This window comes from Lissotriton helveticus, chromosome 7 (genome assembly GCF_964261635.1).
Source record: "Lissotriton helveticus chromosome 7, aLisHel1.1, whole genome shotgun sequence".
NCBI classification, from domain to species: Eukaryota; Metazoa; Chordata; class Amphibia; order Caudata; family Salamandridae; genus Lissotriton; species Lissotriton helveticus.
The window spans coordinates 345,734,087-345,753,203 of NC_136068.1; the positions used below are offsets into that span (position 1 = coordinate 345,734,087).

Genomic DNA, 19,117 nt, shown 5'->3' on the forward strand with positions numbered 1-19,117 from the left:
GTACACTTAGGTATACTTAGATTGGGTTTGCATCGCATGATTACTGCCATGTATCTATTTGCCTGCATACATTCACTGTTTTAGCACCATGGTGGAATTCTACCTTTTATTTACTGTGTTGGTGCTATCCGTCTTATACATCTGTTTCTGCCCTATGGTTGCAAGGATGCCTGTGTTGTGCGTAGATTGTTTTTATGCAGGAAGGGGCACATTCCTGTACAAAAATAATCATTTGGGGTGATTTCCTTTTCCAATGTGTGCTGTAGAATGCAGCATGCATTGAAAGAGGAAAGAAACAGAGACAAATGAAAAGATTTCTCCTTGTTGCACCTCGCTACGCCACCCCTAGGGTCACATAGCATTCTGACGCATTTCTAGATTGACGATTCCTCATAAATTTGGAAATGCATCAGCGGACATGGGTGTTGTTTGGGAACACCCACAGCACCACTAATCTCACACCCCTAACACACATAGAGTTGTGTGAAAAGGGGCGATATTTACAAGCACAGGTAAAGTCACGCAGGGTGGCTTTACCTGTGCTTGTAAATATCACTCAGCAGGTTGTGCTGCCGCTGCGTCATGCAATGTGTACTACTGTGAACTGGCTCTGTATGTTAAAGAAATACTCTCTTTGAATTCTGAACAGACTTGATGATACTTTTACACTTTTTCTTGAAGATGTCTTTAAAAATAAAGGTGTTTCCAAAGTTAAGCCATGCAGGACACCCTAGTTACTCCCTTTAACTTCAAATAACCTTCACATAAATACTTGCCCATTTTTTTAAATGTTTTAATGTTAGTGCTCAGCCGAATAAACAGCAGCTAAGTGCTGCTGTTGAGCATCAGGGCGGCCACATGCAGCCCCCCCGGCCATACATCGAGCATCACTGTTTTAACGAGTGGTCGCAGCCTTGCTCTGGCAAAATGAGCATGCAGACCCTCATTGGAAGCAGATTTTGATGCATAGCACTACCCTTCACAAGAAGGTCCACTTCTGCTCCGCCTTCCCTTTCTTAGCCCAGCATACCCCACGAAGAGTTGATCATCCTCCCAGAACTCACAAATACAATCAAGGTAGAATGACAACGCTTGTTTTAGGTCCAGCTGATGGAGTCTCTCCTCATCTTTAGGGGAATGAGGCAGAGTTTAAAAGGGAGACACAGTGATGGACTGGCCCACGTGGAAAGGATTTACTACCTTCAGTATAAACAATGCCCTAGTCCGGAGAACCAGCTTGCCTAGTCAGAAGGTGTGGAATGGAGGATTTGCTGATGGAGCCTGTAACTCACTGAACCTCCTGGCAGATAATATTGCGACTAGGAAGGCCGTTTTGAGAGTGAGAAGCCTGAGTAGGAAGTTGTGAAGCGGCTCAATGAGAGCGCACATCAAAAATGTAGGAACCAGATACCGGTCCTATTAAGGCATAGTAAAAGACACAGGTGGGAACATATGCTGGAGAACTATCAGGACCCTATTTACAACTTGCGATTTGAAAATGGATTGCTGGTCTGGCAACTGTAGAAATGCTGAAAGAACAGAAAGATAACTTTTTTAAATGTGCACAAAGCAGAGCCTTGTTGGGCCAAGCAAATAATAAACAAAAGAACCTGTGACAGCGGATCAACATGTTTATCTGTACACCATGCAACAAACTTGCTCCAACAGCAGGTGTATACCCTCTTGGGGTAGGGACACCTGGCTTCCAAAATAACATTGGCTTTGTTCCAGTTTGCCAAACCATACTAGGAAGGATCATGGGACACAAGAGGCAATCAACCTCAACCCAACACGAATGAGGCCAGGTAGTCCCTGTTCACCCTGTGGCACTACAAACAGGTTAATTAAACTTAGCATCCAAACGATGTCTGAGTTCAAGGCCATATTGCTACAGTGAGCTGTGAATGGCTCAGCAATGCACTGCTGATTCTAAGGGGCCCATTAGTATGTTGGGCGGATCACCACCGCCCGCATGGCGGTGGTTGATCCGCCCGACATTTTCACCCGCCCGCATGCCAATTCGCCCAGCCATATTATTATGGGGGGGACCCCGGCGGACGGAAAGACCGTCCGCCGGTTTTCCGCCTGGTCGATGAGTCGACCGGGCGGAAAAGTTTCCAATATGGTGGCGGTGTGTGTTAGATACCGCCATGCATATCAGGATGCATGCAGGGATTTGTCTTTCCATGGCGGCAACGCTGCCACAGAAAGGCATGCGGTCTTTCTCATTGGGGGCCCGTAGTGGGCCCCCAGGGATTCTGGGGTGGTGGGGGTTGCACATGGGGGGTACCTATGGTACCCCCCTGCATTTGAATGTACAAAGTGGCAGGCCCGTCACAATGTTAGAAATGTGGGATGCGCCCGCCAGTATGGCAGGCACATCCTAATGGCATGTGCGGGACTCCCGCATGCTTTGCGGGCGGTCCTATTTCCCGGGGGTATGGCAGGCAGACAAAGTCCGCCCGCCATGCTAATGACCCCCCTAAGTATCTGGAAGCATGGGTTTGGTGGCCAACTGTTCCAAAATGTAGAACATGGCCAAAAAAAATCTCTTCTCCTAAGCCTATGTGCAGCAGTTGCTAGGGTCATGAGAATAACCAGTGGCCATGCCCTGCAATCAAATCCAGTTTCCCCAGCCCAAAGACATGTACAATAGGTACAAGGGTTCTCAAGATACAAGGGATGTGCACAAAGCACAGTCAAAGGCCATACTCTGCGTCCAAAGCCCCCTGCACAGGGCCAATGGGTGTGAGCAATGGGCTCCGGTGTCACCACTAGACACTGCACGATAAGAGGCTACACCTTGCAGCCAGTTATTGCTGAACTCGGCCGAACACTAAGCACAATCATTTTTTTTTTATCCATGATTTATCCATGAATTTCAGCCGCGGTCTGTAGTGGGATTACCTGTTGGGCAATGACGTGGGGAAAAGGAGGGCCAGGGTGGTGGGTAGTAAACTATGGATTACGGAGGTTTACAGGTAAGTGAACATTTAAATAACTAAAACGGATTTCGTTGCGCGCACTGCATAGCATTTGGGGATGCAGTGCACGCAACGAAAATCGTTTTTTTAATGCATATGTTTACTTACCTGTAAACCTCCGTAATCCATAGTTTACTCCCCCCCACCCTGCTCCTCCCCCTCCCACATCACCGCCCGGCAGGCACTCCCACTACTGACTGCGGCTCATGAAATTCAGAGAAGAGGCCAAGTTAAAAGGAAGATTTGATTCTTTACTTAGAAAATGAAAATACCTTTGATATTGAAACAAATTTATCTGAAGGAACATTATGTTATGATGTCAAACTTAAAATCATTGAATTTTCCTGTAATGCACAAAATCCCTTTCTAAGAACCCACTATACTCAGTCATTGCCTGCTCTTGGTACAATCTGGGGACAGGGCATAGCTTTTGGCAAAACACTGTGTCAAAAGCCAAATCCCAACTAGGAATCAAAGATGTAATCTTAGCAGCGCAACAAGGAGCAAATAATAGTTCCACAGCTTGATAGCTGGAGACTTTTTGGTAAATCTTAAAATCTGAACTGTAGCCATAGAGCTGCTTTTTATTGGTGATGTTTGTGTAAGTCTGTAGCTTTTCCTCTTTGACTGTAAGTGTGTCAACACACTTTTTTGACGCTAAGTCACCTGGCATCCCCTTTTAGGTTGAGCCTGGGCAGCGCATGCGCTGCTCTGCGAGACATGCTGTATTTGAGTATAGACTTGAAGCAACCCCCACTCTCTGCCCATATTTGTCATTGGCTTGTGTGATTGTCCTTTGTAAATGCTGGCTTCTGATTCGTTAATAGGCTTGTTAGTCCCGCCTTAGTACCGCCTGGTCTTCATTTGTAACCTCCCATGAGGACTGGCCCTTTTACTTCTGTGGTTACACAGTATGTCTTAGTTAGTCTGTAAGCACTATTTTCTTTAATACGTTTTGCCTTCTGCAGGCACAACATGCTTTCCTGCAAAATTCGGCATGCCATACCCGCTTTCACTTTCCAAGCAGCCCAGGACAATGGCGGGCACTTCTTTTAAGTGAAATAGGTCTGGCATTTACAAGATGCATTGTAAATAACAATGTCTTTTATTTATGTGTTAACAATCAAAGCAGATAAATAAAAGGCAATGTCATTTACAATGCCAATGGTTATTGCATTGCAAATGCTTGTTTTGACAGTGTTTGGCTTGGTGGCTCCGCAGTGAACAGACAGGCTTTTTTCTCAACTTCACTGAGTACAAGGCTTTACCCTTCTATGCAGATTCGAAACAACAGGAATTCTAGGCACAGCATGAAAGGGGTGGGCAATGGGCGCTCCACCACAACACCCATTTATTTTGACACTGCCCCATATTTACAAAGGCAGCATAAATATGGGGCAGCGCCAAAATTAAACACAGTGAAAAATTGGTCTTAAACAGGCGCAACGAGGAGAAATGTTTCATTTCTACTCGTTTTTTTGCTGTGTTTATGTGTGCTGTGTTGTGTAGCACACTTAGAAACAGCAAAAGGCCATTGATTGTTTATGTGCAGGAAGGTGACCCTTTCTGCACATAAACAATCATTTTTTTAAATGACGTTTTGCAACTTCTATGTGTGCTGCATTATGCAGCACACATAGAAGTTATAAAATGCCATTTAATGATAGTTTATGTGCAGGAAGGGACACATTTCTGCACATAAACAATCTTCCTCTGCAACATAGACACCCTTGCACTATGGTGCAAGAGTGCCTGCATTGGCGCTAGGCTGCTAAATTTGTCAACAAATAATAGGGCGACCCAATATTCCCAAGGAACTGGGTATGATCAATAACAACAAAACAATGTTCCTTAGGCAATTTATTTCACCTTAACTTCACAGTTATAAAATTGTCACTGCAGTGAAGATAAATTTAGTTTTTCAAGAGAAGGTACAAATCTTAAATCATTTGCATTTATTTAATTTGAAGAATATATGAACACATTATATCTCAATCCACTTTCGGCAACAGAAAGAGGTATACTGTTTTTTCAGTTTGTAGAAAAATATATACAGTACCAAAAGACACTTTTGTAAAGAATATGGACAGTATTGGCGTATCTTCCATTTATACATACATTTTGCAAAAGTTATATACAAAATTATAAATCACTCAATGTTGATGCTATTAACAAAGGCTGCTAAATTTAGCACCAGCACAGGGGGGAACGCAGGGCTGCACCATATTGTTGGTAATATGATGCAACTCTGCGTTACAGACGTGGTGGAGCATGGCGTTAAGTCAAAGAGGCTAACGCCACACTCGGCCACTTCTGTCTTTCAATGTCTTACCGAACATGTTCTGGGAAACCCATAAACAGTATGGCTGTTACGGAATACAAAGAGCATACACGCCATGTGAGTCATTTTGGGGTTTCTTTTCACAAGAGAAGCACTTAGAATTAGCGAATAAGTGTTCTTTATGTGGAGAAAACATGCGCACAGCTTATTTTAGGTAAAATTGGGGGGAACACAACGGTTCAGTCGACAAGATGCAGGATGATGTATGGTGTGGGAAATAAGTAATTTGTAAGAGAACTTAGGTTCAAAAGCTTAAAAATCAGTGGAGCCCGTTATTCAGGAATCTTATTGCAAATAGCACAAAAATGGACTGCAGGTAGGTTGCTAAAGCAGTGCCCTCCAAGACTGTAAGGTCGCCATGCGAACTTAAAAACACTATGTTTGATTTCTGTGTGATGATGTGCTAGCTCTCAGCCATCCTTCTTTCGTATTTCATATTTTGGATAAAAAGCATTAAATAATTGTATACGTTGCTGCCTTGCCTGTGGTGCTTAAAGGCATAAATGGGTCCTTTAAAAGCCCCTCAGATAACGTTTTACCTTACCAAGTAATCAAGTAAATTAAATTAACTGTTCGATTAATGAAAATCATACAGTAAAAGCAAAGATATGTTAAAAAACGTTTAATGAGAGTTAAAAGGATGCCCCCCCCTCCCCATTAATGCCCTTGACTTTGTGAAGGGCCATTGCCCTTTTAGCATACTATGCAGTTCCTCGGTGTTGCTTGAGTGTCCATGTTTAAGTAAAACAAATAAATAAAACTAGAACTTTAAAGTGCTAATACTTCGAGAGTTCTAGTTAGGGAGGGAGACCCTTTCGGTGCCTATCAGGGGCCACCCTGTATCCTTCAGCACAAGTATTCTGTAATGTCATTGACGATCTAAGTCGTGACAGGATCCCAGGAACAGTATTCAAAACCATATTATGACAAATATAGGTTCTTGCAATCTGACTGCCCACTATGGTCTATTGTTTGCATTAAGAATTTGCGTTATATTACTCTTTGGAGCCGGAAAGGTTCTGTTGTTTACATCCTAAGAAACGAATACACAGAGTACCATTAACAGTTAAATGGGTAAACTATTCTCTTTTCATATCTAATTTTTAGGAAGAAATATCAACGGCTGGTCTGTTTCCTTTTTGTTCTAAAATATAGGATGGACAATTGTGTGGATCAAGCAAGTATATTTGCATTACTTTGGTACAGATGGCATGGCAGAAAAGGATCCCACGCATAAAGCCTGTGCCATAAAGAAATGGGCATTTTCACCTTTATTTGAAACAGAATGTGTTTAAAGTAAAAAACACTGTGCAGACAGCCACCTCTATGGAAAGATGTCTGCAATTGCAGGACTAAACAGCAGAACATCTCCAACTGTGGTGGCCTTGAGCTGTAAAATCGAAATGAAAATGTGAAAAATGTCAATAGTAATGCTGAGACATATTGCAGAGCTTTCTAATTTACTGTTAGCATCGTACACACACCATAAGAAGTAAAAATGAGAGATTTATCCTGCGAAAGGGGGATGTGTCTGAAAGAATGAGATGGTTTACTGCTAGTAAGGTAAAAATAAAAACCCTTGGCCCGGACGCAGGAATAAGAAGGCGGGGGTTCAGGTGTCATAAAAGGCAGTTCTGAGAACAGAAAAAAAGGAAACGCAGATGTATGTGCTTACCTTACAGAAGTAGCACTCGTGGCAAAATCAATAAAAGAAATAAAAAAATACTAACGACAAATGGATGGGAAAACTTATACCGTGACAACGAAAAACAGAAAAGTTGAGGGTCAACGTAGCTGGGGGATATGCAGACTGGATTGGCTTGATGGCCGCTAGGAGCAATCCTAATTTGTGCACTGGGTTTTTCAAAATGTATAAAAACATGTTGAGTATGATAGTCGGTGTTATTTATATTGTTTTCAGTTTGCGTTCAAAGAAACCTATGAATAAAATACAAAACAAAGACTGGAGTACAAGCCACTTCCTGAACAGCAAGTGCAGGGGATGTAAATGCTGCTGTGGATTAAAAAAATGACGTCCTGAGTATAAAGCACATACCATTTATTTTTAGCATAATACACTAAATACCTGTATACGGTTAACTGTTTGTAGTTTCTTATTTTGTAGGGAAATGTGCAACAATTCTGTCTCTAACTTAAATCAGTTTAATTTGCAAACGGTACCGTTCTTTCTGCTAGAACATTGATTCCTGGTAGCACACTGTGACAGAACATTGTTTATACTTTTTCCATATGGGTGCCCTCATATCAAATCTCTGGAAATTGTGAGATGCTTTATCTTCTCTGGAATATGACACCCGTGATCCGGAAGAGATCCAATGACCTTGTGTTATCAGTCACTGAATTCAACGTGTTAGCCTAGCAAACCAGGCAGGTAGCCAATTTATAAACTGCAAACCCTTCAGACCAGCTGGTAAAAGTTATATTGCGCTACAGTGGCTTCTAACACACCTACCCGATACGCGCTACTATGCGTTCACCTACCATGAAGAAGAGGAGCCAGCAGCTACATGATTTCTAAAATGATGTGTGGTATTTTCCAATACTCTCTAATACATTATTTCCTATTATTATCTGTCCTACTTATTGGTTAGAGTTTTTTTTAATTATTTTAGTGGGTCCACCACCTTCCGGGCACTCAGAGTGCTATACAGAGTCTGAGAGGATAGTAATGGAGAAATGTGTTATTTCCTGTGTACCAATCTACGGGGTGAAGGTTGTTGACCTCTGGGCAGCATCAGCTGCTAGACTGCATTATTATCTTACACAATTCAACCCTGTTTGCCTCTGCTGTGCTGATCCATTCATTATTCTGATATTCATAGCAGTGGGGTAGTGGAATAGCTGAATGGACAAGTCCATGCAGAAACAGGGTGCAGAGGATGGAAGTGGAATGGTGGGATCCACCAGAGAATCTGTGGTGAGAAATAATTGGCATATTAAAGAATATAAAATGGTGTGTGATAGCGGACAACGGGTCACTTTACTCAGTAGTGGCTGGCATGGATCGGGGATGGCGGGGTAAAGATTAAAAAAAAAGTTAAAATGTACCCCCTCGCATCTCTCCATGTCGTCCTTCGTTGTCGTGCCTCGGCTCCAGCCGGAAGAGAAGGCAGCCAGGCACCTCTGACCAATGCGTTGTGATTGGTCCGGGCGCCGTGGTTCGGCACTCAGATGGGGAATGGGGGCCTGGGTAAGTTCTCCATGCATGGAGATCATGCAAAGTGCACATGACTGAGAGGGCCAGTCAAACATTCATGTGCACTTTACAGAGTGCCACCACTCCTTCCCTTTCTCTGAGAGCAGAGCAGCCCCGGCCACAAGGACTCCGGAAAAATTAAATGATAATAACATCAGTCATTATCATTTTATTTTTCCTTCATTTCCACTTTTTAAAAGCAGTGGGGCGACACTCCTCCACCTTAGCAGATGAGAAGCCATGGCTTTACTGCCACTATTTCAGATTTGAAAGAACTGTGTTAGTGGTTAGAATTCACAAGTGTTAAATCCCTGTAACTAATAAGTACTGCCCCAAAAAACTAATTGTCCTGATTCTGGTGGGTTCACATGGTGTATTGGTTCGCCTATTCTCGCTCGTAGGTCTCCTGTTAGTGGAAGCACATTATTTATCCACATCCCCCACAGAGGCCAGCCCCCAAGCGATCAATACCATTTCATTACTTTTCTGTATTCCTGTTGAGCTTGAGAATACTGCTCTCAACTCTTCTCTTCTGCAAGAACTCTTTTAGATTCCGCCCCTCATCACTTCTCAACATCAACGCTTCTCCAAATTTATTTCAATATGTTTATATTTTTTGGCGCTTGCGGACTTCAGTCTGCAATTGTTTTTAACTAATTTATTTCAAGGAAGCTATTCAATTTCTTGGACGTTTTCGAAAATGTCTGGCAGAAAAGAATGAATTCTAAGCATGCCAATTATGTATTTAACAATTCTACCCATGTTGTACTCATAACACAAGCTAGGTGCTTGTCAGGATTAGAGTTTTCTGAAAGGAAACCCTGGTTTTATTGAGAGTTTGGTAGGATGTACCCCCATTCTGCCAGAGTAGCTGAGGGGTGTCCTTCACTGCCCTGGCAGAACATAGCCTGCCATATTAAGAGATCTCTCCCTTCCTGGCAAGAACACTGCACCACGCTTGTGTCAGAGTGCCCTATCCCCCAAACTCTATGTAAGCTTCTGCATCAACTGCTATTACCAATGGTTTGCACTAAAATGAGATCCAGTGAAACACTATTTGTATTGCCTATGAAACGCTATGCAAGTATTTATACTGAGGGTGAAATAGTGGGTAGCAGTCCAGCATATTTTCTGCATTTCTTTGGCCTTCCAATATAAAATTCAGTACAAATATGACGATCTGTTTATCTTGCAGAGAACAAGTGCTGCATATTTACGCAGCAGTACCTAAGAACGAGGCTGTTGTGTGCTTATATCAACTAAAGGTCGAGGTGGTAGGAGACAAGTGAGGCAGTGCATGATGGCAACAGAAACTGTGTTGCCTATACGTCCGTTTGGACCAAGCTGGTGCCAAGGACTGCCACGCAAGGTGTTGGGGGTTTCTGGCCATCCTTCCTGTAGTAGAAGATGGAGCTTTACAAGTCTCTTAGTGGCGAAACATGGGGCAGAAACAGATTAGCTATTCACAGATTACTAAGCAATGTGTGGTCTAATTGTATCTATATTCAAAAGTAACGATTTTTCCTAAATATATGCTGACTTCTCTTCTACAATAATATTGCACTCACATAAACTGTGTCCCATTGCCTTTGAAATCCCAGCTATGCAAACGCTATAGAAGCACGTTTATATTTTATTGGTGATGGTAGATACAAATAAACGGGAAATGAAGACATGCATGTATTCACAAAACTAGTACAGCAGATGCTGCCGCAGTTATGTATTTCTCTCAGTCTGTAAACGCATTCCAACAGAGAGAGAGAGAAACTCCACTAGGCTAGTGATTTCATGGGATGCCGGTTTTAATGCCTCTGATATATTTACTGAAATGATCAAAAAGACACTAATGAATGACTAACGCAACATTGCTTTTAGTGATGCACATATGTGCAACCGTGGGCTACGTTTGCATCATAGAGGAAGCTAAAATAGCTGGTGGTGGTAATTTCTTACAGTCGCTTCAACCCTCTGCAAGATTTGAACCAGAATTAAGAACAGACATGACCCCAAGCCTAGTTCACAGTGGTGGGAGCCAGCACTACTTTCTGTCTATAATGTTTTGTGTATAATAAAATATCGATGGCTGGATAAAAAACGTGTGCATGGATTTTTTTTCCTGACTGGGGGTAACATAAAAAGCTGTTTATTAAATTTGATGGAGGTTTCCTGCTTATATGTTACACATGTAATTAAAAGTACTACATAGAATTGTAATGGCAGGGTAATTTCAACGCATTTAATTTTATATTAATCAACCGTACATTTGTGCCACTTAGTTGATAAAGCCTTGTGTATTACAGCTCTTTTTCTAGCATATATGAATTTAATAAGGTCATACTTTACGCAAATATTGCCTTACAAGCACTGAAAATAACAGTTTTAAAATGCTGCTTGTGTCTTGTTTGCTTTTATTAAAGTCCCATACCTCTGTGTACAGTAGTCCCATTAAACAGAAGACCTGACAAATCAGTAGATTCTTTTAATATGAAGGAATAGGTTTTTCCCCCAAATACTAGGCATATAAGTATAATGTGGGAAGAGCGTGAGAAATATATTGAAGCCACCAAACATCGTCTTAGCGCTACTGTTTCGAGGATTTACTCTTTTATTAGGTAGCATCAGAAAGTTTTCAAGAAATAAACATTTCTGGACTTTCACATCAAATAATTGTTAACACAGTAAAGTCTCAATGTAAGTGAATGGTATGAAGATAAAATATCACACTGCAAGTTGTGTGTGGATGAAATGGCAACAGCAAAACCTAAACATCACAGGTTCAAAATCAATTGAGTCCTTATCCCCAGAGATAGCTGGGGGTTACCAAACTGAAAAATTCAGTCTTTAAATCCCAAATTTAATGAGAGCAAGAGATCGTCAAATTGCTGAACGTGGTTGACTTTGGATGTAAAGAATATGTGTTTTAACATTCTATTCTGTGGTTATGCCTGTGGTGCGCAATGTTTTACATTGACACTGCAGCCGTCGAGCTAATCGCAGCTTCGCTATGCCCGTGGCAGAATGTTGGGATAGTCATACTACTAGCACTAATTGCAAATAATGGTCCAATAATCAAAACTTCATCAACAACCGAAAACTATGTATTCTTCAAAAAGGCCTTAAACGTCTGCTCTTTTGAGATTGGTCTCCCACAACACTCCCAACTAAGGCAGATGTGGCCTGAATATATAAGGAACCAAAACATCATGGAGAAAGATACAAATGACTCAACTAAAATACTGCTAATGTCCAGCAAACAAGTGATCTGATGGAATAGCAGCAGACAAACATGGAGGAAGGTACTAGTGAAACAGTAATGGCACTTTGGTGCTTATCTTTTGGGTCCGTCAGCTCTTCCTCCACAATACTTATGTAGAGTGCCGCAAACTGTATATGAACCTTTGTGCAGCACAAATATGTCAACTGGATATTGGCTGGTCTGAGATCTGCATTTTGTTTAGTGTCAGTGTATGCTCATTTGCAAAATGTTGGTGTTCACAATAGTATTTACACGAAAATATTGCAACATGTGCCTAGGAATGCACAAAATTAGTTTCCATTGTGTATTCTCAAAAACAAAATGAAGACGGATGCTGTAGACACCATCGGTATTTCATTTCATCTTGTGTCACTAACTGTTCTTTAGAACTGACTAAATGTAGCTGGTTGACGAACATCTTCATACTAACATTGAAATAATTCTAATATCTTGAAGCTCCTTACGGCAATTTCATCGGCAGAGTTTTCACTCGATATTTTAGCGCAATCACTAAGTACAGTTTTAATACACACAGACAGGAAAAGGTATGAAAAAGCAAAAAGATTTCATTTTCAAATAGCTGTGATTTTTTGATAGCATGATAAAGTACTTTAATAATAGACTGTGTATCCCTTAATCCTCTATATAAAGAACCCAACACATATCTATATAGTACAGTGGCGTTTACCAAGTGAAACCAGAGCAAAGTAAAACAGGCAACTCGCAAAGCTTGGAAAGTCAACACTATCCAAGGGAATACTTCCGCACTGGAAAGAGTGGAATGCATGTTTAAGCATTCACTGTGTAGAGTGAGGCATGTGCGATCACCTGTTACATGCATGAGAATGTCAAGCTGCCTTGTCCATCAGTCTATTTCATTAGAACATTCTTAGTGGAGTGAAAAATGTTGTAATGCAAGTGAGGATAAACTTTTCTGCCATATGATTTTAAAAACCTGTTTCTCATTTGGCTGGCATGAGTATTGTGATGATTTTATGTTATGTTACTACACTGACAACCAGACGCAGGCAAGGGGTACAAGGTATGTACACATCTCACATAAATAGACCTACGACCTCTGAACCTTTCTCCTGAGAGAGTGTTCAGCGGGAATGAGGAATGCTACACCCATCATAGTGTCTCCCTAAGCCCTGGTTGCCTATTTTTTGTTGTTCAATTGGTCCCAGTGAGTTACTCTTTGCATGCATGACATCACATTAATATGCAATGGCAGTCCCCACAAACAATATCCCATTCAGAATTTCCCTCAGGTCATAGTATACATTTTCTCTGAAACAAACGCTAAGCGTGTGTGTTTGTGTGTACATCTACATACAAAACGTGCAGAGATACTCAAATGCATGTGCCAATGTTCTATCCTCGTTTATTCCCTGCAGAGTCAAAAGTCTTACAATGTATTTGTTTGGAGCAGGCACTTGACCACTGGTTACGATTTACACATATCTATGGAGATGACTGTGAGATCTCCAAAATCATGATACTGAAATAGATGGGTCCTTTTATCTAGAATAGCGACCATAATCTAAGTCAGACTGGTTATTCCACATGATTTGTTTCAAAAACGATCCCAACAATGTTGTTTGGATATCATAAACTACTGTATCTAAAAGGAGTCCAAATTCAAAAAGTGTTCATCTCTCAAGGGGTTTCAGGTTACCACTCATAGGCACCAGTCAGTATTGATTTGTGTTTCTACATATGCCACTGACATTTGGATGCAAATGACGACGAGGCCATAATACAGTGTAGCTGAAAGGTTATCCGCAGAACTATTTCTGTTTCTGTGTTTCACCCACCATTCCACTTTGGCTTCTCATCTGATACCTATGTTGTGCTTATATGGGTTCGAGTGAATCGTGATGAATTAGAACATTGCCATTCCAGAAATTTGCTATTAGGCCAATATCTAATGCAGCTACAATAAGACTGAAACTGTAGTAGTCTATAGAGACATTTGGAAGTTACTGGGTGGAGATTAGTACTGGGGAATTGCACCAGTGGACGTTCATTACTTAACAAGAGAAGCCAAGGGGGAAAGTACTTGAAGCTGAAACTAGTAGTGTTTTATAAAAATTACTGAGTTCTTACAAAGCATACAACTGGTCGAATAAAATGTGCTCTGAATGAATGAGCAACAAAGACCACGATATCTGGTTCCCAACAGTATGTGTGCTCGAATTCCAACTGCCCTCTGAGACGTGCCAGATTAAGGTTTGCTACTATAAATAAAGTTTACGTTTATGGGTGTTCGCAAAGCCAACACAAGACGTGTGCCTACTGGGTCCTTGTACAAAATACAAAGTTTAAGACTGCCACATCAGGATGCCAAAGATCAAACATAAGTATTGGCGCCATCAGATAATAAAGTGCTGCACAATTAATTGTGGGCAATCTGCAATGAAGATCATGGACCTGGAAATTGAACAATAATTTAGTGTAAAGAACTGCTAGTATGCATAAAGCTTAAAGAAGATACATTCCGTGGCACCATATCACATAAAAGGTTAAATATTGTGCTATGAGAAAATACAATGCAAAAGATTACATTACTAAGAACTTCCCTGCCAGCTTCTATTAAGTTGTATATATTTGAAGAGTCTAACAAACCGTCCTCTACCAGTCAAACTACACCCCTGCAGTTGCTCGTCAAGCCACTATTGCAAAATGTAGACAGATTTCGAAAAAAAGGCCAACTTTCAAAATGTAAGGTATTCGACTGAGCAAAGTGGCACTCTAAGGTATAACCGAGGAGCTTTTAAATTCCCTGTAGGCTAAGATTTGCAAAATGCAAAATTATTTTTGAATGTAACATTTAAAGCCTGCCTGCTTGCTGCATGTTAGTTTCTAGTGCAGAAAACTGACCCTTGTTTGTTAAATATTTGAGCTCTTGAAACCTATTCTGCTTCTGACACAATAGCTTAATGGAACCTTAAGTATGAGGAAATTAATGTTTTCAGAAGTGATTCACTTAAGTTTGGCAGAAGAGAGTACTGGGCCTGTGCTGTCCTGGCTGCATGCATGCTCAGACACACTGATACACACAGCTTTCCCTTTTCTTAACATATGCCTATGCATGAATGTTTTAGCTTACAGATGCTTTAGGTTACCATTTCTAAATTGCCTACTGTTTCCCCCCATCTTTTGAATGTAACCTGAAATAGGTTTAAAATCAGCTCACTAAAAACAGTCACAAGGGAAGACATTTCTCAGAAATTAGTATCATTTCAATGATTTTAATAAGCAAAATAGGAAACAACTTTATTAACAAAAACAGAAACCAGTCTGAATAAAACTACGATAGACCAAGTTTTAATATTTTCATATCATAAACAGGATTTGAAATTGATCCCTTCAGAACTTTTACATGAAATAAAAACAATTTCTGCTGCTGCAGGTTTGATTTCAACACAGTTGAATCAGTAAAAAACAAAGATTGTGTCTGATGCATGACTGATTTCCACGATATTTAAAACTGCAAGCACCATGCTGTTCATACAATCTTGTTATCACTGTTTAATTTAAAAACCGATAAAAACTTAAAATGCATCTGGCCAGCAGAGCCAGAATTCTAAAGAAAATTAAAAAAGGTGTTTTCATTTTGGTTTTTGTTAGTGCAAGCAATCCTTTCACTGTCCAGCAGAAAATGGTATTGAAGCACTCAAACACTCAAGACTGCTGCACTAAAATAAGGAGGGTAAAAATCGGGAGTAAAGGAACAAGTTTTAAAAATATTATATAAATTAACGATTTGAGTTTTCAGTTGAAAACCGTTAGGGAGAAATGTGAATGCTACATTTTCTGTTACATAAAACTTGCAAAAATACAGCCAGTAGACTTTTTCAAAATGGCAAATGTTTAGTATTCAAATGGTTAGCTCCATCTCAATATGAAATATAAGCTGGGTTGTGGATGTTTGCAGAAGTGATTTAACAGGCCATTTACCTTCTATACATTGGCAATTCATAAGCCAGTACCTTGGTTGTAAATATTTAGAATAAGCCATTTACCTAAACTAAAAGAAATGGCCTTCTAGAAGGAAACTTGCCAACTTAGGTACACTTTTCAATTGTAAGTGGAAACTTCCCGAGTGTACAGTGTATCCACTTATTGGCATAGCTGAAAAATATGACTGATGCACTCAATGTGAGAAATGCAGCTAAAGTAACAGGTTACCATGTAATTAAAAAGTGCAGCCAGTCTTCGGACCATATAATGGCAACATATATATCTTTAGCACGGATCCCCAAGATTTGCCTGTATGCTAATCATGAGCTCCTTTCACCACGCCCTCTAGAAACAAATACCAAAATGAAAACAAAAACTACAACTTAAAAGTGCACACAATATACAAAGTTGTTTTCTGAATGCAATGCAAAATGCCCATAACTTTATTCCATTTCTTTAAGAAAACGTATACCAGCCTGCTGAAATGTTTCTCTACGGTTGGATGTGGCAAATATTTACAAGCTAACAACCATAACAGAAAACAACTGCTCAAGCAGTACAATTTATATTGCGGAGACATCTTACCAAATGAAAAACAATATGATCGATGGTCGACAACATGCTAAAGTTTTTAGACGAGAAAAATGGTACAAAATAGAAATTATTACCATACATGTCCAGCATGCAGGATTAATATTTTTAATGCAGGTTTTCGTATTTTTCTATATAATCAAGCAGGCAATAAAACCGATGAGATGGCATGTCCGATCTGTCAGTTTCTGACAAGTCTGCATACATAGTCTGGTTTCTCTCTCTCGCGCCCCCTTTCCTTGTGCAGGAGTTGCCGCCGAAAAGTCCCCTCTTTCGAATCCGGGCAGGCAGTGGTGCCACTACTGTCTCCCTTGTCAGTCTTTGACTGTCCCAGCAAAGCGAGTGACCTATAACCCGAGTTTCAGAGTCTTTTCTCAGTCCTGGATTCCCCCTCTCCCTGTACATGTGAGAAGTAGCGCCCGTTCGTCTCGCCCTCCCCCTCCCCCCTCTACTTTTCACAGCTACATCTAGTAGAAAAGATACTTTTCCGGTGAAAATCCACAGCCCCAGATGTCATGTGTGAAGGGTCACTTCCCCCGCCCCCACCCGGAGTTCAGACTGGAGGTGTGCACGGGTCTTTTGCAGGCGTCCTCGGTGAGCAGGCAGGTGGGCTGAGGCGGGGCAGGCGAGGCCCGGGGCCTCGGGGCTGGCGCGGAGGCGGGCAGCGTCTGACAGCCGCTCAGAGTCCCCTGCCTGGCGCAGGGCGGTCTGCAGGAGGTCCAGCGCCGCGGCGCGAGAGTCACATGAAGTACTCGGGCGAGGAGGGGTTGTCGCTGGTGGAGCCCGCCTCCCTGAAGCCGGTGCCGGCCAGCTTCTCGCACTTGATCTTGTAGGCGTCGCGCTCGCGCGCCAGGCGGGACACCTCCTGCTTGAGCTGCTCCACCTGCTGGATGAGCTGCGTCTTCTCGCTCTCCAGGTGGTGCTTCTGCTGCACGCGCTTGAAGCGGCACGACTGCGCGTAGCCGCGGTTCTTCAGCGTGCGCCGCTTCTGCTTCAGGCGGATCACCTCGTCCTTGGTGAAGCCCCGCAGGTGCCGGTTCAGCTCCCGCACCGACATGGACACCAGCTGGTCGTCCGAGAAGCGGTCCTCCACGTTGCCCGAGGAGGGGTGCGTGTTCTGCAGCTGCTGAGACGAGGTGGACGAGCCCGAGGGCGAGGGCGACGCCTGCTGGTGGTGCTGGTGGTGGTGATGGTGGTGGTGCAGGGGGTGCCCGTTGCCCGAGAGGTCCTCGTGGGTGACCCCCTGGTACTGGTGGTGCGGGTGGTGGTGCTGCGGTGGCTGCTGCTGCTGCGGGTGGTGGTGCTGCGGCTGGTGGTGCGGGTGGTGGTGCGGCCGGAAGGCGTCGAAGCCCTGCAGCTGCTGCTGCTGCTGGCCCACCTGGTGGGGGGCGATGAGCGCCTCCACGGCGTCCTCGGGGGTGAGGTTCAGCGCCTCGGAGTTCATCTGCTGGTAGCTGTTGGCCATCCAGTACAGGTCCTCCAGGTGCGTCTTCTGCTCGGACGGGCTGAAGCTGGGCGACGAGGGCACGGAGCTGCAGGGCGTGCTGATGGGCGTGGAGGACACCGAGCCCCCCGTGGGCTGCAGCCGGTTGCAGTGCCGCACGGGCCGCTCTCCGGGCCGTCCCAGGGGCTCCTTCTTCACATCGAACTTCATCAGGTCAAAGTCGTTCACGTACTCCATGGCCAGGGGGCTGGTGGGTAAATCGGTGCCGATGGGCAGCTCTCCGGCCATCCCTGTTCAGAGGCGCCGTCCCCCCGGTCACTCCAGGGTACAGGTGGGCGCGCCTCTCAATAGACAGAAAGTTCTGCTCCGGCTGCGGTGTGCGGGACAGGAGGCTGCGAGCCCCGGCTGCAGCACCAGGAAGCGGCTGCGGTGCAAGTCTGTGCTGCCTGCAGCCCCGCGGTGCGGGAGTGAGCGGGCCCCGCACAGCTCGCGCTGGAGGGTCCTGCAGCTATGTATAACTTTCTAAGCAGAGCAGCCCTGGGTCCCTCCCCTCGGTGCAGGCATCCAGGCTGCTCGCGCGTGCTTCTGCGCTCTCCGAGGTGCCCGGCCCCGTTTTATCCCCTTCTGATGTCACAGCGCGAAGGGGCTGGTTTCAGTCGCGCGCACTCCAATGGCGGCGGAGCCGAGCCGCGCATTAGCATAGCACGAGGGCGGAGCGCGATCTGACAGCAGGCAGTCAGCTGACCAGCAGCTGGAGACCAAGACCAGGCAAGTCCTGCGGAGCAGAGCCTCGCGTCCCGACTCGAGAGCACTTCCACTCGCAGGAAGCCTAGCCTGGCTGAATCGAAACCACGCCAAATGTAGTCCACACAATATACCGCCCCCAAAATCGTGGGATTTCCCAGCCGAGGCCAGGTGCATAGACACTCGTGAAATCCTACACCATCCACCCCAGCAGCACAGTAAAGAGGGAGAGATTCCACTCCGAAATCAACGCGCAGGCGGGAGCCCTAAGTGTGCCAATACTTATCAACGTAAGACACTGTCTCCCTGCAGGAATGTATGCTCGATTGCACCCCAGAAGAGAAACATGCGGGAGCTATGGTGTGCAAACTCCCCCGCAGAAGCTCACGCCATGGTGGTTCAGCGTTCATGGAAAAACCCACAATAATGTCATAATCTTTATACAGCAGCACTTGCAACTTAACTTCGACACCAAAGACATGCCTGCTCAAAGAAGCTTAACAATCACAGACTCAAACCGCCCACCTCTGGCGCGTAGCAAAAGCCCTTCTATTTCAAATGTTCACTGCAACCT

General features: G+C 43.5%; 1 protein-coding gene and 1 long non-coding RNA gene across 3 annotated transcripts in view; both read right to left on the reverse strand.

The window, feature by feature from the left end:
- The window catches only part of LOC144766758 (uncharacterized), an 837,531-nt gene that overhangs the window by 757,010 nt on the left and 61,404 nt on the right, over positions 1-19,117 (reverse strand). The window lies entirely within an intron of this gene.
- Positions 15,037-18,624, reverse strand: MAFB (MAF bZIP transcription factor B). Its single transcript, XM_078652156.1, has one exon. It carries the CDS (start codon positions 18,085-18,087, stop codon positions 17,095-17,097), a length of 993 nt encoding a protein of 330 aa, XP_078508282.1. The 5' UTR covers positions 18,088-18,624; the 3' UTR covers positions 15,037-17,094.